Source organism: Panthera pardus, unplaced genomic scaffold (assembly GCF_024362965.1).
Source record: "Panthera pardus isolate Hobbes unplaced genomic scaffold, ASM2436296v1 HiC_scaffold_8, whole genome shotgun sequence".
Taxonomy (NCBI): domain Eukaryota; kingdom Metazoa; phylum Chordata; class Mammalia; order Carnivora; family Felidae; genus Panthera; species Panthera pardus.
The window spans coordinates 70,743,975-70,766,039 of record NW_026527013.1 but is presented as its reverse complement, the minus strand read 5'-3'; the positions used below and the strand labels follow the sequence as shown (position 1 = coordinate 70,766,039).

Sequence of the window (22,065 nt, the reverse complement as noted above, 5' to 3'; positions counted from 1 at the left end):
AAATCCCCTCCACATACGCCCCTCAGCCCAAGAAAATTTTATTTAAGCCTAGGGGAGAGGGCCGAAAATAAAAAAAAATTCTTTTAGGCTTGGTGGTTTGGCCAATTTATAATCATGGAGCCACTTTGTAATTTTGTCTGGGACAAACAGCATACATTTTTGGCAATTTTGAGTAGCTCCTTGGACTCGACAGGTGACCTCAAAGAAGGTACAAGAATTATTACTGTCCCAAGATCCAGAGTCACAGCCAGAAGAAAGAAGTGACAATCTGCATGTCCCAGGCAGTGAGAAACTTAAGCCACGCCCTTAGACAAGCTAGAAGGCAGTAGCAATCTCTGGCGAAAAAGACCAATATCCAATGGGTGTGGGTTTGGAAAGGAACGGACATTGTGAAATTTTATTTTCCTGTAAAGACTGGGGGTTATAGACAGATGTTCATAAAGGCTTACCCTATAAGCATTCTCACCTTTACCCAGCTTTTGCCAATTTTTCCAGGCTCCCATCTGAAGCTCTAATATTTCCCAGAATTCGGCAAGAGTTTTCATTATTTTTAGTTTTAGTTGTCCCTTGGTCATTTAAGATGATAACATAGAAGTTGACCAGAAAATCTCTCAGAGTCTCCTTAACTCTGGGAAGGCTTTGAAGGTAGATATGGGAATGTCTGTAAGGCCATTTACTTGGAGGACTTTTGTTAACAGTTGTATAAAGACGATTCAGACAAAAGATAGCTAGAACGAGTACTTAAATGAAGAAAGATGGAGGAGAGCAGTAGGAATTACATAAGTCTTATATTCCTTTGTTTTAGGTACCTCTTGTTTCTTTAATTTTTCATTAGCCTTTAATGAAAAATATTTCAATGCAGCTATTTTGGAATTGTGAAACCTTTTGGATCTGGTGCATGCCAATTAAAATAAGTATTCCATTCTGTTTTTTTAATTTTAGAATTCTTATGTTTAAGTGCACTTCTTACATGATCTTATCTAATTGGAAAGTTCCAAATTCTGGATTGTTTTTAGGAAGATTTTGCCATTTTTATAGATATTTATAGTTTCTAAGGCCATAGATTTTAGACATAAAATAAGTAGGTGTGCCAGAAGGTGGCATGCCTGGCTCTTTAAGATTTAAGGATCCTATCGGCCAAGGCTTTGGGTTTCTCAAAGCCAATCTGTCACCTAAAAAGGATGTGTCACTGGGTTGTGCAGTGTTTTATAGTGTACCTTGTTGCATGGAAATTTTCTTGAGCTTGGTGGGGGAGCTAGTATCAATCCGAACCCATTCTGTGACCAACTTATCCAAACATTCAGTGTCTTCTTGAGACGTTGAGCACTCCAGCAACCTTTAAATGCTCAACCTGTGGGGTTTAAGATGGCAGCATAGAAGGATCTGAACTCATCTCTTCCCATGAACACAGCAAAGCTACAGTTACACATAGAACAGTTAGGGACCTGAAGGCTAGCTGAATAGCACCTCCACAAGGATAGAAGGGCCACATCAAGATAGGTAGGAGAGGCAAAGACATGGTCTCACAGAAACCCCATCCCAGGCATGCCCCCCCCCCATTCATGCAGGATCTCATAGTATGGAGCTTGTTTCTGAGGCACAAGAGTTCTCTGCCACACATCAAACATCCCAAAGCATTTGTCCTTGAAAACCAATGAGGCTTAATTCCAGGAGAACCACAGGGCTGTAGGGAATGGAAAATCTGCTCTGCGGAGTCTCATGCACAGGTTCATTCTCAACAATTTGAAAAGTGCCTAAACCATATGTGAAGGAGTCCCTCTCATTTGTTAAACTTAAAGAATCTGCCAGAGGGCCAAGAACCTGTTAGGAGCTCTTTCTGGATAGAATGGTGGGCTCCATTTTTGCATTCTCCTTTTGCTTTGTTGGTGCTGTTGCCGGCAGGCAACATTTTGGTACCCCACTTTTAGCCTGCTAATTCTGATAGGAGTGCCCTGATCCTGTGTACTGCAGCTGTGGCCAGCCCTACCACAGCTGGTGGGCATGCACAGCCCACACAGGGAACACTCCTTGAGCACCAGCCTCTGGTGGCGGGGGGCTGTGGGGAGGCGCTGTGCTTCTGGGCCTCATGGGTCTGAAACAGTCAGAGAGACAGTCCTCATCAGGCTACCACCCCCAAGACACTGTACTAACAGCAGAAACACATCCCGAGTCTTCATGTAAAAAAACCCTAGTTTCTTGTCTTGGAACCTCAGCTTGTGGGTCAGGCATCACGTTTGTCACACAAGAGGCTATAGAGGTACCCACAGGGAACATGGGCAGGGAGACACCCAAGTCCACATGGAACATTCTCCAGGATGGATCACATGTTTGGGCACAAAACAAGTTTCAGTACATTCAACAAGACTGAAATCATATCAAGCATCTTTTTCAATCACAATGGTAAGAAACTAGAAATCAATTATAGGAAGAAACTGGGAAGATCACAGATATGTTAATATTTAACAATATGCTACTGAACAACCAATGGATCAATGAAGAAATCAAAGGAGAAATAAAAATACCTGGAGACAAATGCAAATGGACGTACAACAGTCCAAACTCTGTGGAATGCTGCAAAAGCAGTTTTAAGGAGGAAGTTTGCAGCTATACAGGCCTGCCTAAAAAAACAAGAAAAGTCTCAAATAAACAATCTATACTTAAAGGAGACAGGAAAAAGAATGAATCCCAAGTAAGTAGAAAAAGGAAATAAGGGTCAGAGTAAAAATAAAGAAATAGAAACTAAAAGCACAAAAGAAAAGATCAATGAATGAATTAAAAGATCATTAAAATGTCCATACTACCCAGAGCAATCTACAGATATACTATATATAGAAAACCCTTGAAGACTCCACAAAAAAGCTGTTAGAACTAATATATAAATTCAGTAAAGTTACAGGACACAAGATCAATATACAGAAATTTGTTGAATTTCTACCCACTGATAATGAACTATAAGAAAGAAAAATTAAGAAAACAATACCACATACAATTGCATCAAAAGAATAAAATTCCTCAGGAGTAAATTTAACCAAGGAGGTGAGAGATCTGTATGCTAAAAACTGTGAGACACTGATGAAAGTAATTGAAGAAGATACAAATAAATAAAAAGATATTCTGTGCTTGTGGATTCAAAGCAATCCCTATCAAAACCCCAATGACATTTTTCATTGAACTAGAATAAATCTAAAATTTGTATGGAATCACATAAGACCCCCTCAAAAAGGCAAAGCAAGTAACCTTGAGAAAGAAGAACAGAGCTGGAGGTATCACACTCCCTGATTTCAAACTATAGTATAAAGCTATAGTAATCAAAACAGTATGGTGTTGGCATAGAAACACATAGATCAATGGAGCAAATAATAAACCCATACACATATATGGTCACTTAATTTACTACAAAGAAGCCAAGAATATAGAATAAGGGAAGGAAAGTCTCTTCAATAAATTATGCTGGGGGGGCGCCTGGGTGGCTCAGTCGGTTAAGTGGCCGACTTCGGCTCAGGTCATGATCTCGCGGTCCGTGAGTTCGAGCCCCGCGTCGGGCTCTGTGCTGACAGCTCAGAGCCTGGAACCTGTTTCAGATTCTGTGTCTCCCTCTCTCTGACCCTCCCCCGTTCATGCTTTGTCTCTCTCTGTCTCAAAAATAAATAAACGTTAAAAAAATTTTTTTTTTAAAAATTATGCTGGGGAAACTGGAGAGCCACATGCAAAAGAATGAAACTAGACCACTGTCTTACACCATATACAAAATAATTCAACCTGGATTAAAGACTGGAATTTAAGACCTAAAGCCATAAAATTCCCAGAAGAAAACATAGGCTGTGGTCTTCTATCATGTCATCTTCAAATAGTGATTATTTTCATATTTTGGCTGTTGTAAATAAAGCTGTACTGAATACAGGGGTGCATATATCTTTTCAAATTAGTATTTTCATATTCTTTGGATAAATACCCAGAAGTGGATTAACTGGATCATAGGGTAGTTATATTTTAATTTTTTTTAATTTATTTATTTTGAGATAGAAAGACAAAGAAAGAGAGAAAGAGAGAGACAGAGAGAAAGCAGGGGAGGGGCAGAGAGAGAGGGAGAGAAAGAATCCCAAGCAGGCTCCATGCTATCAGCACAGAGACAGATGGATGCCAGGCTCAAACTCATGAACCGTGACAGCATGACCTGAGCTGAAATCAAGAGTTGGACGCTTAACCAACTGAGCCACCCAGGAGCCCCAGTTATATTTTAATTTTTGGAGAAATCTCCATTCTGTTTTCCACAGTGGATTCACAGATTACATTACCACAAACAGTGTATGAGGGTTCCCTTTTCTCACATCCTGTCCAACACTTGTTATTTCTGTCTTTTTTATAATAACCGTCTAAGAGGTGTGAGGCGATATCTCATTGTGGTTTTTAATTCATATTTCCTGATAATTAATTATCCTGAACATCTTTCATATGCCTCTTGCCCATCTGTATGTCTTCTTTGGAGGAATATCTGTTCAGGTCCTCTGCCCGTTTTTAAATCAGGTTTTTTGGGGTTTTGTTGTTCACCTACATGAACTCTTCATATATTTTGGATATTCATTCCTTACTGGATATATATGACATTTTTTGCAGCAATTTTTTGGCGGGGGGTGGATGGGTGGGTGGGATCTGACTCCAAAGGCAAGGGAAACCAAAGCAAAAGTAAACAAATTGGGCTGCATCAAACTACAAAGTCTCTGCACACAAAGGAAACCATCAACAAAATGAAAAGGCACCTACTGAATGGAAGAAGATATTTGCAAACTTAAATTGGGTAGGGCTTCAAATATTTCCTGGTTCCTTTACATTCTGATTGGCTTGCACCATTCTCCCTTCAGGAATATCCACCCCACTCTCGCCCTGCATTTGTTTCTTCTGGTAACTCTCACCTTGTCAGTAGAGTATGACTCCACAGAGGACCTTGGGTTCACTGATTTTTCACTCAGGTGTGTTCTGGTTTTCCAGGGCAGATGCCATAGTTCCTATTCGTGTTCATTTTCCAGCGTTTGACACATGCATTTGTTGACCGAATGAATAAATACATGAAGATTGGCTGGGAAACCCGCCTTTAGCAGCTTAAAGCCATCCTGAAATGTGGCTCTAGCCACCTTCAAGTAATGTTAATAAAGCCAGAGTAAAATGCTGGCCTCTGACTGTGGGTGTTAGTTGAGGTTTTGACATGGAGCGCATGGTACAGAGGCGATAAGACCTGTCCTCTGCAAAGAACAAAGCTAATGTATTGGAAATGCATGCACTTAAGACTCATTAGCAGGTACCTGTGACTCTTACTTCATGGGAACTAATGTTTCATCTTGAACAGCCTTTCAGAAACCCAGATTACTTCATTTTCTCATTTCCCTTTTAATACTGCTGTCTCTGGGGGTTTTGTGAAAAAGCCTAACGAGCAGTTTGAATGGCAACCCAGGCATCTCGTTGTGATGACACTGTCTCTGTTGCTGCCTCCCTATGAAGGAGGGCTGTGTCTGCTGCTCCTACATCCCGTGACTTCTCCTACAGCTGTCACTCCCTGGAAGGATACAAGACTTTAATCTCTGATGTTTCCCACCTACGAGGTAGAAGGGAAAATTAGAGATGTTATCTGAATAATTAATTCAAGCCTCAGATGGAAAAAAAAAAAGATTTTTTTCTAAAATATCCAGATCATTGAGACTCCTGTGTTCTATTTATCTGGGTAGGTGGCTTATCTTTTAACTAATTGAAATGGCAGCAAGTGCTCTTGAATATATTACCGTATCATTGAGACCCACGACTTCTAGGCATCAGCTTAAGAGTGGAAAATGTCTTAGCCAGACAATAATCATCTAGTTCGCCTTCTGGAGATTGCCACAGAGAATCAAATTAAATGGTCTTCTCACTGAATTTAATGTAAACCTATACCATACTATTGAGCAAAGATTCCCCATGGCTGGGAATTGTTGGGAGAAGCACTGTGTCAGCTGTAGCTTTTGTGTATCACAGACAAGCTCAGGTGATGGTCCCAGGCATCCAAACAAGAGACGGACTAGGAGAAAACCATTCTATTCCTTTAGTCTGGAAAACTGAAAACACTGTCTAAAATCCCCAGCAGACTCTAGCTTTTGTCCATGATTCCAAGTTTCCTAGCAGCCTCAGTTGATTATCCCTTCTCCTTAGTTCTGAAAAATCAAAAAAAGGTGAATTTGTATGACAAATGTCGGGAGGGATTCTCTGTGAAAGATATTCAAGAATTTCAGCAGTGTGTCATGTTTGAAAAAGGGATGGCTAAGTGTTTCTTTTCTCTTAATATTCTTTTAGAACTAAGCAAGACACACATGAGAAGTCAAGTAGGGAACCCAGTTATCTGGATAACCACAGCCTGAATGCCAGTTCCCAATCCACTCTGGCCATAATCTTAGTGATGCCTCCCCCAGTGCCATCAGAGCTGAATAACGAATCCTACTTTTTGTTTTCAAAATAGAATTCTTCCTTCCTTTTGACATTTCCATAAATAACCGGTAACAAAGTAATATGGTACTTATCTAGGTCACTTGATTTGCTGTTTTGACCATGGGGATATCCTGATGCTGTGGGAACTTTCAAGGGACTTTCGCAGGTCTAGACACTTGTCCATTTAGTTGCGGTTCACTTAAAATGCAACGCTTTGTCTCTGCTCTTGTATTAACTCTCCTATAGATGTTCAAATCTTGATGGAGATGCTGGTGGGTTGATTTTTCTCCCTATCGTGCCAACTTTCCCAATCATATTATCTTAAATCACTGAAGGGGCTCCCGGGTGGCTCAGTCAGTTAAGCATCTGACTCTTGGTTTCGGCTCAGGTCATGATCTCACAGCTTCGTGGGTTCAAGCCCCGCATCGGGCTCTGTGCTGGCAGCATGGAGCCTGCTTGGGATTCTCTCTTTGTCATTCTCTGCTCATCCCCCACATGCACTGTCTCTGTCTCTCTCAAAATAAATAAATAAATAAACTTAAAACAATAAACTAAATCACTGAAGATAGGCCTCATCCTTTTTAATAGCATCAGTTCTTAATTATTTCCTTCTTCTTCCAAAGGATATCTCTTGATTTAAACCATCTCTACCGGCTCTTGTATTATAGCCTGGGTGCTGAACTGGTACAACCTGGTGTGGCTAAGAGAATGAGTGACAGCTAGCATTGGATTTGAATAGCCTGGACTGGAAATATCAGGAGTGGGCACAATGAGGGGAGGAGAGGGACTTGGGAAGGAATGTCTCACCCAGGACCCCATCTGGGATGTGAACTGGCCGTGCCACTTCTCAAGTTAAGGGAGAGGCATAAGTATGACACAGAAGGGAGAAACCAGATGCATTTATGTTGCCAGATGTGATCTATGTTTGCCTCTTTATTACTGCTCTAAGTTGTCTTCCAAAAAAATGGTCTCACGTATGAATGCTGAATTAATACCAGCTATGGATGTGTTCATCTGGGGCACTTTGATAGCAAAAGGAAATGCTGCTGTGGCTGGTTCAGCACCCCTGTATACTGATCGTGGGCCATCCTGGGTCATGTTCCCCAAGATTGGCACTTCTGTTAGAGCTGCAGTCCAGGGTGGTGCCTTCCTCCGTCCTGACGGGTGATCTAAAAAAGCCATGTTGATGACCACCTATCCTCCTGAGGGGAGAGCTGTGCATGTCTATATACCTGGCCGGTAGTTCCTCTAGGACCTTGGCAGAAACTGTCTGCCGTGTTCCTTCTGCCCAAAGGACAGTGTTCAGAATCACAGTACTCATGAAAGCACAATGTAGGGGAGTCCCCCACTACTCCTTCCTGTCTTCAAAAGCGCTCAGTGTCCCCCAAAGAGCCTCTCTCCTTACCTGGGCTTTCTTGGCCTTAAAGTCGGTCTTGATTCTGCTCCAGCCTCACACCCCCCGCCCCCTCCCTGCTCCTGCTCTGCATACCCTCTGCTTCAGACACACTGGTCTTTCAGTCCCTGGACACACGTGGGCAGTCTTTGTAACTCTCTTCACGCCTTTCCATATGTTCTTTCTGCCTAAAACATTTCTAAGTCTTATTTCCTTCCCTAACAAAATGAGTAATTACCTTCCTATCCTGCAAATCCCTCTAAACTTGTTTCTTTGTCACCCTATATTAAAATGATTAATTTATGTATCTTCTCACCACTAGATAGTATCCAGCTCATAACATATGCCTCATCTCCGGTGTGGTACAAGCTACACTGTATGTGCCCACATGTGTTTAAATTACATATTAGTTAGCCATCATATACCATTGGTGAAGTTACTTTGCACTATAATGGTACAGAATAGCCTTTGTACTGTATTCTATGGCAAAATAAGATTTCAAATACAGTACGTTCCAGAAAACCAATCCAATTCAGTTTGTATTGACGTAAATGTTGGCAAAGCTGTGAAAATGAAGGATGGGAAAATCCTGACATTTATTTCTCCTGATTAGTTCTGAGGAGCAAAGTGTCCCAGGGCACATGTTATTAAGTGATTCAGTGTCCCCGACAATAAAATTAGGCACAAGTACCACTTGCCTTAGATGCACTGACACTGCCAGACTCCAGAGTGAATGCAAGGACCACGAGATCCCAGTGGAAATAGGCCACACACGGTGATGTCCATGGTCTCCATGACTGTGCCTCCTTCATTTACACACTCCCCTCAAGGACCCCCTCAAGGACCCCCTCAAGAACCTTGTTCCTTTACCTCTCATCCTTCCATGAGACTTAGAGCCTCGGTTGCAGATGGCACTGTGGGTTTAACTTAAAGAATCATCTGATGAAGGTGCTCCCTACAGGTGGACTTGGCTTTCAGGATTGATGTAGTATGGGCTTCCCCAGACATAGCAGGCTCCTGGCCCCTAGCTCTCCTCTCACTGATGCAGGCTGATGTTTCTAAGGTGAACAGACTGTATCCTTCCCCAGATAAAAAATCTCCTGTGGCCCTTCCTCCAAGGGAGGAGGTCCTATGTCTTGGTGTGTTGTGGGACCCTCTCCCCTCTCACCCCTTGGCTTCCCCTCAATCCACTGGTATGCCAGTGGTATGCTTGTCAAGCTCTGCCTTTTTAAAAAAATATAATTTATTGTCAAATTGGTTTCCATACAACACCCAGTCTTTATATACAGAGCTCCTTCTGCTTAGATTGGATTTCCCTTTGCCCAGGTCCAGTTGGTGACCTTCCCACTTCTCCTTCCAAACACGGAGGCTCTGTTCTCCCATCTGGAAGGTTATTTCCAGCATCTCTCTCCCTCCCACAAGGACCTTGCCTACCTCTCCTGTTGTGGTCCTTGTTGTTGTTTCAGAGTTGACTGCTTAAATGCTTGCCTCCTGTGCAAAACTCTTTGAGGGTAGGAGCACTGTTTAATCCATCCCTCTGTGCATACTCAATAATTGGTGCAATGTTTTGTACACACTAATGATTCAATAAACATCTGCTCGTTGAATGGGCTAAAGGAAGGAAGAAACCAAAGACAGTTTTTTACTTAAAAATCTGACCAACTCTGCTGGACCCAGCCTCCCAGGGGGTGCCACAACTTAAGAGAGCATCTCTATGGCGCCCTGAGCCTCCGCAACAAATAATAAGGTATTTGAGGATTAACTTCAATAAGGATGCAAACTTAGCACCTCATTTCAATCCTGCAGAAATGTCCTTTTTAGAACTATATTCATTGCCTGACCACACTGACGATTAGTCAGCAAATCTGAACAGGATTGTGAACAGAGGAGCAAAACACACCATGGCTTACATTCTTTGCAAGCTTGATGCTCCCTCCTGAGTAAGGCAGTGGGGTCCTAGCCATGGAGCCTGGGTTCCAGGCGTGGCTCCCCTGCTCACGTGCTGTGCCCAAGGCAGGCCACTGCCCTTCTAGAGCAGCAGGAGGGACTGGACACGATCCCACCACTCACTCTGGGGGTCTCTGTGACTTGGTTTTATGGGTCAGGTTTGTTAGGCAGGTGGTGGTGCCCTGGGTGTGGAAGAGACACAGTGACCTTGCTTGGCACAGCAGCCCTGTGTGGCTCCAGGAGTGGAGTTGTGGTGGTCGGGGGTGTGGTTTACGGCTGCCCAGTTCCACAGCCTTGTTGCTCCCTCGCACTCCCACCGGGGGGCTCCCAAGTGGTCAGTGGGGTCCCTGGGGCTTGGGCGCCATGACCTGCTGGGAGTGACACTGTGGTTCTGGGAAACGAGAGCATATTCTTTGCTTTGGCATGTGTCAACACCTAAAGAAGGGACCTTTCCAACTTGCATCAAGATGAGACTCTCCTGAGGAAGACAAGGACATGTCTGAGATCGAAAAGGGAAAGGCATCTGTGCATTTCTATTCATTCTCTGTCTCTTGTCAGTCTGTCCATCTGTCTGCCAATCTTTCTCTCTCACAAAGACACACACACATACACACACACAGAGGAAGACCATTTTCAGCGATGTCTCTTTTCAAGTAGATCAGGAGATGCTTCCCTTAAATAACATGGGACGTCCCCCCTTGCCTCCTACCTTCCTCTCTCTCCTTACCCTGTCCCCCTACCCCTGCCCAGACTTTGACAGCTTTGTTATTGAACACCTTCAAGCATAAATCTCCCAAGTGGCCCAGAGTTGCACCAAGAATTCCAGACTTGACCAAAATGGTAACAGGTACATATCCTCAAAGCACGGCCGGGCCTCCTGCTCACCTCTCTTACATACAAGCTGCAAGAGTGGCATTAGAGCAACAAGAAACAAAGACATCCCTCTGCCACCATCACTGGGGGCCCCAGAGAGAAGTGCGGGTGGGGGCTGTTCAACTCTCTTAAACCTATTGTTGGATTTTTTTTTTTCTGTTAGGGGTAAGGCTTTTTGTGTTCCTAAAATAATTCATTTGACTGTCATTTTAACAAGTCCCTTGTCTGTTAAATCATGACTTCCTATGTGGATATTCCTTGACTTAGTTTGATTTGCTTATTAAAATTTCTTCCGCCTAATGTTCCCTTCCAGCCGGCAATGTGTGGGATTCTATTTCTTCTTCAAAGAAAAGGAGCCCACACAATTTAGTTTATGTAATTCTGTGATATTCCTCTGCACAATGGCCACCACAAAACACAGCTTTTTCAACACATGGCTTCGAGGCTTAAAACACAGTTTTGAGGCACAGTCTCAGGGACAGGTGTCAGGAGCTAAAGAGTTGGATAGAGATGGTAATATTGCAGCTACCTCCTACTTTCCTCCTCGGAAGTGCTTGGCCATTTGATGATCTGTCAGATCAGGCACCTCTGTCCCGTGAGCAAACATGCGAATGTACAGGCTAGACTTGGATCTCAGGATGTGAGATGCAGAAGGGGACCCAGGGTTGGGACCTCATCCCCACCTTTCCCTTCTTACCAGTGTCATTCAGGAGCCTGTCATGGGGATTCTGGACAACAAGCCTTGTGCTTTAGGCAAAATAGGCACTGAGAAGGGTTCCTGAACTCAAACAGCAAAGCATCATGTCATGGGTCTGCAACACAGAGGCAGATATGCCCCATCCCGAACCATCCACTCACTCATTCATTCATCCGACAGAACATCTACTGAGCACTCACTACCTTCTCACCAGGCACCACTTTAGCTGGAAATGTGGATCCAGAAGAGCTGGGCAAGGCCCGTGTTCTTTTGGCACTTGCTTATTAATAGAAAGGAACTGATAAGAAATAAGTAAAACCGTTGCAGATAGAACAGGTCATTCAGGCTCTGGTTTATCTGCATCAAGGCCGGACAGAGAGATGTGGGATTGGGAATAGGAACTGAACTGAGAGCAGGAGGTTTGGAGCATAAAGGGTGGAATAAGCCCAGGGGGCTTTTGCATGTGGTCAGAAGGAAACACAGCTAAACACAGCCCCAAATAGACTTTTTCTATTATAACCTTGACTTTCGTCAAAAACTTGTGCGAGAATCTGCCACTGTTTGTGATTTTAAAGTTTTTTAAAAGATAATGTTCACCACATCCTGTGGTATTCCCCATGTAAAGTCTAAAGTGAAGCATTTTATTAAGAACCTGGAGGGAGCAAAAATTCTAATATTCTGATCATGAGAACTATGCTTTCTTTATGTCTTCTTGGTTGTCAAGAAGATCAGAGGAATATTTGAATCAGTTTCTGCAACTATATCTGCCCAGGTTATAATTTGGAGAGAGTGTTCAAGATTGATAAAAGCGCCCACTTCAGTCACACAGAGCAGGCTCACATCCCCATTTCCTACTGTAAGAGGACCTTGGGAATGTTTATTAACCACCTTTCTGAGCTGAGTTTTCACCGACAAGGGAGGAGTGATACTCAGGAGGTTTCTAATGTTATAATGCACCACGCTCCCAGCATAGAGTAAATGCTCATAATTATTATCCTTTTCCGTATTGCTACTTTGCAATTTCTGTCAGGTCTCTATTCCTCTATTTCCCTGTATGTTTCTTTTGTTGCAAATTTTCTCAAATCCATTGTAGAAAGAGACAAGTTACATGTAAATTTTTTTTAAGTTCCATTACCCCCTGATGGCAAAACCAGAGCTGAGAGTAGGATAAAAAAGCTTCAGGCATGTACTTGCTCAAAATAAAATCTGTTCCTGAACTCAAAAAACTGTTATGGTCCTTCTTCCAGCTAAATAATGCCAGTTTCTATAACCTCGTCTCATATACTTTAATGAGGTTTCCTTCAGGGCCTGTGTTTTCCACTCACTGTTTTTGATTTCTTAGTGTAGAGGCAATTTTTAAGAATCATTTTCTCTATTGTAGATATGGCTTTTGTCCACTTTCTTTTCATTTCTGAGATGGTACTCACTCACGGCTTTATATATTCCAAAACAGAAAAGCTATTAATGACTTTGTCAGTTAGAAATTGACAAAGCAGAATCTTTTGTCTCCCTGTGTTCTGAAAAAAAAAATCTATGATAACATGTCCCTTCCCTAGAAGTGACAATTTTTTCCTTTAAGATTCCATCTCCTTACAGAAGGTTTTGTTTTTGCTAATCTACTATAGTGCATAAGAATAACTTAAAACATTAAACATGCAAGGCCGGCCCAAGATTTTTTAAAAGTCCAAGAATATATCACTTAATTAAAAACATTTTAACAATTTTGAGTTATTTAAGTTGGAAAGCAAAACAAGTAAACAAAATATCATTGTTGGATCCTTGCTGCACATAGGAAAACAGCCAGCAAATGCAAGCTTACTCCCTATGAAGTAGGTCACAATGTGATAGATTGTTCTCAGCGGCTCACACATTGGATTCACTTTTTCAAGGGTCAGTTAAAATCTATGCTTAACATAGCCCACAACCAGAGAGGCTTGATTACAACCAATAATTGGAAAATTACAGTGTTGCTGAAACTGTGACTAATATTCTCTTGGTTTCTTATCAGTGTCTGTTACTCTTCACCCAGGCAAGAGAAAATAAAAGACACTTGAATTACTTAATGGGATGGAGAAAAAACTGGAAGCAATTTAGTGATACTGTTAAAATCCTCCTCATACAGAGAATGGGAAAGCCACTCCTCTTTGCAGGGAGGGAGGAGAAGTCAGGTCTCTGTCCCATGAGATTTGCCTTAGCAATTAGGAAGAATTGCGAGATGGTAAAACAGTGGAATCACTGTCTGGGAAGAGAGTGGTCTTTTATCCACGGCCATTTAAAAACAGGACAGATCCACCTCTATCTCCCATGGTTCAGATGTGAAGGGAGAATGATTAAATTATTTCTTCCACCCGGATGAGTCTATAGTGTGACCCAGGAACACTTGTGAATGCCCGGGAAAACATAGCCACAAAGGAATCGCACGTTGGGAATCAGCTATCCACCTGCTGCGTTCAAGAGGCAGCTGTCGTGAGTCTTTAACGATAACACCTGTTTAGGGACATGATGGCATTTAGTTTTATGTTAGCCTTTGTACATAACTTTTTGTCTCTATTTTCTTCTCTCTCTGCACTATCTACTAACTTGTCATGTCTTTCTGTATTTTATCTATTTTTAATGGCAAACTTAAACACTTTCTGCAAAAAGAAATGACATGATTGAAGAAAATCCATCATATTAATTAAAGTTTTGAAGCTCTGCGTGTGTGTGTGTGTGTGTGTGTGTGTGTGTGTGTGTGCACCAGGAATCATGCCAGTTCCAGGGGATATAAAGAGCAGGGAACACTGGCTTCAAGTCTTCACAGCATAGGGATGCACATGAACAGGTCAACTAGCAATAATACAGTAAGGATCTCTGCAGGGGAAGGGGATTCCTGTGGGATCAGGGAGCAGAGGCCCATGTTTTCAGGAATGGGAAAAGGCTGGAAGGAGAGGTTATAGCAGAGTTGGTGCTGGAGCGTAATCTTGAAGCATTTCTACTGCAAGTACAAACGGAGAGAATGTGGGCAAAGACAGGGATGGGAGAGTGCAGCCTTCAAGGAACAGCTCCGAGAGCGCCCTTCTTATTCCAGGCAAATGCCATTATTCCAATCAAGTAAATTACTGACAAATGTCTTCCTTGACTAATGTTTCCTTGTATGCCTTAGTTCCCACCACGTGGACAGGGATCACTGGTGTAACTTGACAGTTTCAGGAGAGTTGCCTGGTTTCCAGGGAATTCTGATAAAAATACCACAGCAGAAGTGTCTTCAACAAAAGAAAAGCTCTCTATAATCTCTTTTGAGGCCGTGACTGATACTATGTCAATAAAAATCCCTCTGCCTCAACATTAATGCATAAATACCCTTTTTCAAACACAAACTTTTCAGATAAAGGGATGCTCCCCTCCAAAAAATTGGTATGATACCTTTACAAATACACTAGACTGTTTAATGTTTGGAATTTCAGTTTTGTGATTAAACCTGCAGGGCCATGACTAGAAACGATTTGTGGGTTTGTTGCAGGAGGATTTAAGTATGAGGGCTCTGGGGATGGTGTGAGGGGACCCTTGGCCAGTGAATGAGCCTGGCCAACTGCCCAAGACCTGTGTTTCAGTGAGGCTTTTTTAGTAAAGCAATATCAGTAGTATTTTAGTAGCAGATTTTCATTTGTTGAGTACTCACTATGCTAAGGGCTTGATTTGCATTATCTCGTTAAGTTCTGACAACAGCCCGTTTACAAATGGTTACTGAGGACCAGAAGGATTAATTAAGTAAATCGTCTCGGGATACACAGGTTGGAACTTGGTAGGTGCTGCACCAACTTTGGTTTAACTTGCAATTATATTCTTGAGTATTTAATTCCTAGTTGCTTTTAATCTCCATAATAATACTTTAAGATGTTATCAGTCCACATGAAGTTTATATAAACTGCAGAAATCTTATGCTCTAGCAGCAGCCTTTCTTTGTTGGAGATTTACAAAGGTCTCTGGACAAAGCCCCTGGAGGATGGTCAGGTAACTGAGGTCTCTGAACTGCCCAAAAGAGCCCAGGGCACCTGGGAAGTGCACAGATAGCTCATGCTTCCTGGGCTTTGCCAGTCTTCCTGACAGGAAGACTGGTTTCCAGGTGACACTGGGGTCTGTCCATGTTCATACTGTCATAATGACAAGCATTTAAAAAAAAATGACCACATGGTACCAATAGTGCGATGAGATGCTTTCTGAAGTCTGGCTTTTCTGCCTATGGTAAATTGCATGGTTACCGCCAGTGGGGCCAGAAGAATGCCTAACAAGAGACTCAAATAATGAATGACTAGGCATGCCACATGGCCATTAAGGACCGAGACACAGAATGCCAACACTGTGCTTCATCAGGTTAATGGACTTTTTACAAGTGCCCTGTTCTTGGAAGATGGAAAAAGTGCAGGCCTAAATTGCTGCTAAATAGACTTATGTAATCCGAAGAGTAGACTGTCGCTGAGGCCTGGTCCTCATGATGTGTAAACAAAAAGTCAGGAACTTGCATTTGATTGATGTGTGTAATAAGTAACTGCCCCTGGGATCTAAACTGCATGACTCAACACATTTTTAGGCCTTAATCTTCTCTTGAAAACAAAAGTGTTATTAGTTGTAGAATAGCATGTACTTTTATAGCCAGGAACCCCAAAAATGTACATTTAAATCCCAGTTTCAATATACTTTGATGGAGTCAGAACACTTGCTTGTTTCAAAAAAGAATACCTTGTGCAAGTTCGAAAGGATGTTTTTTCCCCATGTTTTAAAAGCTACAAACAACCCAGCTATTGCGGAGTATCGGCTCAGCTCACATGGAATGCTCAATGTTGCAAATGATAAAAAAAAAAAAAAAATGCATTTTTTCTCATCAGATACAATGGTTTCTACAATAACGTTGGCTCCAAGGGAGACATGGTCCTCTGAGATTGGATTTTGTTGGAAATTATGGTGTTTGAAGATTACTAAGGTATCAGAGGTCCTTAATAGAAATCTCAGATGACCGGGACATTCTGTAGGATAGAGAGTTGTAATGCAAGACTGGTGGCCTCACCCAGCAGGGACCGCCTCTAATTCCGGGTTGTGTATAGGGTGTCGAAGGCTGCAGGGATCACTAAAATGTTCAGTGATAATAACCATAATCAACCCTAAAGAAGGATAAAATTGGATCCAATTGAATTGATGCTGGATTTCTCAAAGGACGGCACTCTGGGGGCAGTCACACCGCCGGGGCCATTTGGTCCTCCTAATCCCTGTGGGCTAGAAGGAGTGGGGAGAGACAGACCCCAGCAGAGCATGGAAAAGCATGGCCCCTCGGGGAGCTTGCATTTTTGTTCTTGCCATCCCTGTGTAAACCCTGAGGAAGATGCTTTGTGTCGTATTTCATATCTCCCTTGGAGAGCAGCTATCTCACAGCCCATCTCTCCCAGCATATACTTCTTTCCCTGGGAAGACAGTGATTGTGGAGCTGGCATCTTCCACCCCTGCTCATTGTCTGTTTTCCCCCACAGAATCTGTACCAGAACAGGTTTTTAGGCCTGGCCGCCATGGCATCCCCATCTAGAAACTCCCAGAATCGCCGCCGGTGCAAGGAGCCACTCCGTCACAGCTACAACCCTGGCCAGTTCCACAGCATGGCCATCAGGACCGGCCCCCACGGCACCGTCACCATCCCCCGCTCCACCAGCGACACCGACCTGGTCACCTCAGATAGCCGCTCCACACTTATGGTCAGCAGCTCCTACTACTCCATAGGACACTCTCAGGACCTGGTGATCCACTGGGACATCAAGGAGGAAGTGGATGCTGGAGACTGGATCGGCATGTATCTCATTGGTGAGTAGGACAGCACTTAGCCAGACTCGCTGACAGAGTGCTGCAGACAGAATGGTCTTGGCCATGTGGGTCAGGTGGTCAATGAGCGTAGCATTCACAATGCACTTTTAGGTATGCTTTAATATTTCAACAGACTCCATACTTTAATTAAAGTGCACAATTTACAACCAAATGTGTTATACACCAAATTCTTTTTTTTTTAAGTTTATTTATTTATTTTGAGAGAGAGAAAAACAGAGCACACAAGTGAGGGAGGGGCAGAGAGAGAATGAGAGATAGAGAATTCCAATCAGGCTCCTCCCTGTCAGCGCAGAGCCTGATGCGGGGCTTGAACTCACCAACTGTGAGATCATGACCTGAGCCGAAGTCAAGAGCCGGACTCCTAACCGACTCTTAACCCAACCCAGGCGCCCCTGTACAGCAAATTCTAACACACTGGAGACCCATTCACTAAGGCTTCTCTTACCATCTCTATTCAGTGGAAGAAAACCATGAGTTAGAAGGGCCAGCTATGGTTGAACACAAATGTTATTACCATTTGCAAGTATAGACGCTCTTGTAATTATGAATAAGTTAATATCAAAAGCCTGTTTTCAAGTCCGTATGTTTATAACACCAAAGCAACACCATATACACAAGCAAAGGACACACATCTCTACGGAGGGGGTTCTACTTTGTTTCCAACGTAATCATGTGCCTCTTTTCACCTGTTCTTTGACCATTCTTACTGCTTTGTATTCAAAAGATGTAACGGGCTTCAGTGGACAGTGACAGCAAGCAGACCGCAGGCTGGGAACAGTGATGGTTGAGAGGAAAATGGCCACACAAGTCTGTGTGCTGCAGAAAACAGATCTCACAAATTTGAAATCCCATGAAAAAATGTATTTGATCTATTTTACATGATAGAATTGAGTGTGTTAGAAATTGATGCATTTATGCTGGTTAACTGGCAAGCAGAGGTGTGGTTGCTGGGTGGGGGAGGGGAGTTGCTCAAGTCAGGCACCAAGTTCAAGGGAGACCAGGCCTTCTGCCATTAGTCTGTGCAAGGAGCAATTTACGCATTCTGACACACAATGCTGATTTAACATGGAATATCACAGAACCCAGTGGATTGTTCTAAGTATTTTGCAACCTGGACTGTTTTTCTGATAAACTAAAGGGGATCTTATCTAACTAACTAGCTGTGAGGGAAATATTTTTAGATCTCTTAACGGCTTTGCAATCAGCTTGGCTGATGTATTTACAATATATGCATTATTGTAAAGATGGAGAAACATAGTTTTTTAAATTTGTACACAAGTAATGGTTACTAGCTAAGTTGGACTTAGGTAAAATTGAATTTGCTGAAAAAATAGTTCTTGTGTAAAATTGTTTGGATACCATCAATCTAACACAGAGCTTGCAAAATAACAGCCCACCAAGCATATTTTTAGTCCACATTGTTTTAAATTTGATAAGTTATCAACATTGAAAAATGTAGAGATTTCACATTGAAATCCAAATTTCTAGCTTCTTTCACAAAAGCCTTCAATTTGGCAGACTGAGCCTGTAATTCTACTTGGCTTTAGTTTGCTAAAGTTAAGCATTAACTGCCTCATTTAGCCTGGTCTGCACCCTTTAGTTTTGCCACAGTCTCCCTCCCACCCATCCCTACTTTCATTGTGAAATGTTACTTGTTTAGCACCTTAGGCAATTAGGGTTTTGGCCCCAGATCTAGTTTTGAACCAGCTCTTTGAAGCTGTACTTTCCTGCAGTGGTGAGTCCTGTTGTCATTCATTCATTCATTCATTCAGGGAACCATTGGAGGAGGAGAGTGTTTTGTGGGGAAGGTGAGAAATCCAAAGACATTCATCCAAGATGAAGGAATGGGCAGATCTGGAGCTCAGCCCTAGATCCAGGCTGTGGGTGGAGGTTTGGGGTAACTGGCACCCCAAGAGTCAATTAAGTCATTGTGGATTGTGTAGAAAAGAGGACCAGAACACCTCTGTCAGAGGGACGGACAGGAAAGGTGCTCACAAAGGAGGTGGAGGAAGGATGGAGACTTAGACCACGTCACAGAAGTCAAGAGAAAGTGGCGGAGGAAGGAAGGGGCAGTCAGCAGCATCAAATGTCGTAAAACTCTAGGAATGAATAAGATCTGGTGTTAACATGACATTCTGACGGAGACAAAAGTAAACACAGCTCGTCATCTTAGGATCTTAACTTGACAGTTTGCTCTTCTCATAGTAGCTGCACATATATAACTGTGAAGTTATTTAATGCAGAACGCCAACACTTTCGGCAACATAGCATTTCAGAAATAATTTCCAAATCCAAAATTATCTGTGTGCCTTAAGAGTTCATAATTTGTAGGTCCTTAGTAACGTGTCTGTCAGATTTGCAGTGTCTTGCCAAAGATCGAATCACCATTCTAGGCCTAAAGATTTAGAGATGATGATTTCTTTTAATCTGTCATTTCACCACTGAAGAAATGGCGATGCAGTGGCTCCCAAGGCCACACAGCTGCCCTCGCCTGGTGGCAGACCCCATGCTGCCCATAGGAACATCTCAGTGGAACCTGGTATGGTATCATTCCACGCCAGTGGACAACCTGTCCACGTGAGGCCAGGTTTGTGATGCTTTTAGCTCTGGCCTCTAGAGCTCCAGGAATACACGACTTTTCTTCTGCCATAGAGAGTGAGACACCTGCATGTGGACGGGCACGTGTGGCCCTCTCACCAACACCAGTGCCGTCCTTAGCCAGGAACCCAGTGATGGGACAGTGACAGTAGCATTACCGTTATTATCTGTGAAATCCAATTTGGTTGCCCTCCTTTATGAGTGGCCATGAGCTCGATATGGAGTAACGAAGGATTCTCTCTCCTGGTGACACAGAATGGGGAAAGATCATGTGGTTTCAGTGACAGCTTGACCTCGTTTAGAATTCTATCCTGCCACTGGCCAGATGTATGGCCCCAGACAGGTACTGTCATCAGAGCTCTAGGTTTCTTATCTCCAAAACAGAGGGGAAAACATAACTTTCTTCTCAGGATCATTGAGCAGAATTGATGAGACACTGCACATTTACTGCCCGTTGATCAATACTTCATGTCTTGATCTACCTTGTCAGGGAGCTCTAGTCTCTGGATGTGTGATAACAAATTACCTTAATTCCCAGGCTTCGTTCAGCCTAGCCTTCACCCTTAGATGGGTACTCAATCGTTGTAACTGTGCACTATAGACAAAAGCTTCTTACCAAACCAATAGGAACATGGAAACAGATTTTAAAGTTCAGTAAATGGGAAGAAGGTCATCACCTGGTCAAAAATAAGTACATAGAAACATGTTTATTAGAAATCGGCATTTCCAGAAAATAGTTCTGCCGTTATTCATTTGAAAATGCCTACTTGACTTTGACAAATAAAACCTAATTATTTATGAGTTCTATATTTAGGGTTAGAGAGTCAGCAATGCTGACTCATACTAAGCATTACTCATGCTTACTCATACTAAGGGAACAGTCTTGTATAATTGAGTTAGGATACATAAGTTGGAGGATACAACTAATACCTCTAGTCATTAGAATGCTAAGTCAATGAGAATGTATCTATTCAAGTATTTTTCACCTCTTCATCTCACATTCATGTTAAAATAATATTTAAAATCTTAAAACCCTCTTTAGGACTATCAGTTTTTTAAAAAATAACCATTCCTTTGACTCTGTTGGAAGCAGCCCTTATTAAAACTGCTTAAACATGGAATAAATGTGTAATTAAAATTATGAAAATATTGGGACACCTGGGTGGCTCAGTCAGTTAAGTGTCTGACTTCAGTTCAGGTCAGGATCTCACAGTTCAGTTTGTGAGTTCAAGCCCTTGTTGGGCTCTGTGCTGACAGCTTGGAGCCTGGAGCCTGCTTCAGATTCTGTGTCTCCCTCTCTCTCTGCCCCTCTCCCCCCCCCAAAAAAAATAAATGAAAAACATTTAAAAGATTAACATTCTCTTACTGTTCTTTTGCTGAGTGCTTTTAATCATAGACCAGAGGTTCTCAATCGAGAGTGGTTTTGCCCCCCTTTGATTATCAGAAAGTGTGAGTTCCTCTGGGAAGCAGAAGTCAGGTTGCATTTTCTTTATTGGGCTTAGGAGATGTAGATAGTGGATCAATTCTCCTTTTTAACTGGTTCTGCGCTTACTTGTCGATTCTCTTCTCAACAGCAATAGTCTTTTTGTTGTATACTTTTCTATTACAGATTAGGGTCCGGAAAGCAGAGTTACAGTTTTCATTTTGATGACAACGCAAGAAAAGTACATTTCATGTTTTTTAGGTGTGCTGTTTCTGTAAACTTCACTAGAACTTTCTGATCCAAATTTTTAACAAACTGCAGAGATCTTTTCTTTGTTATAAACTGTGGAACAAGAGGTAGGATTTTACACACTAGAAAAAATAAATGTCATTAAGCAAATAGCTTTTTTGAGGAACTTAATACATCTCTATGTGTTCCATACAAAGTGAGTAATGACAAAATTTAAAATAGTACTGGCCTAAGCAGTTGCTTCAGGTTATTATTAATGGTTTTGCATATTACTCATGGGGCTTTGCCCCATTGTTAGCCCAGACTGTAAGCAGTAAGATCTGCTTACTAGTGATGTCTGATAATGTTCTCTGACCAGTACCTGTATTCACTCATTCAGTCCTCACAACAGACTTTTGAAGCTGGTATTGATATTATCCCCGCATTGTAGTGAGGAAGCAAAGACACAGGGGGATTAAATAAGCTACCTAGGTTCACATAGGTGCTAAGGTAGCCTAACGTTCCTGCTTCAAGGGGTTGTCAATATCCCTGTAATCACACAAACATTGCTCCCACAAAATGACTTCCACTATGACAAAAAAATACGGAAAAAAA

At 42.4% G+C, this 22,065-nt stretch overlaps 1 protein-coding gene across 1 annotated transcript in view; it reads left to right on the top strand.

Annotated features, from left to right (window-relative positions):
- HECW1 (HECT, C2 and WW domain containing E3 ubiquitin protein ligase 1) overlaps window positions 1-22,065 on the top strand; it is a 417,448-nt gene that overhangs the window by 165,342 nt on the left and 230,041 nt on the right. The window contains 1 exon segment of the mRNA XM_019451074.2: window positions 16,856-17,180. Coding sequence (XP_019306619.1) covers window positions 16,892-17,180 — 289 coding nt within the window. The 5' untranslated portion in view covers window positions 16,856-16,891.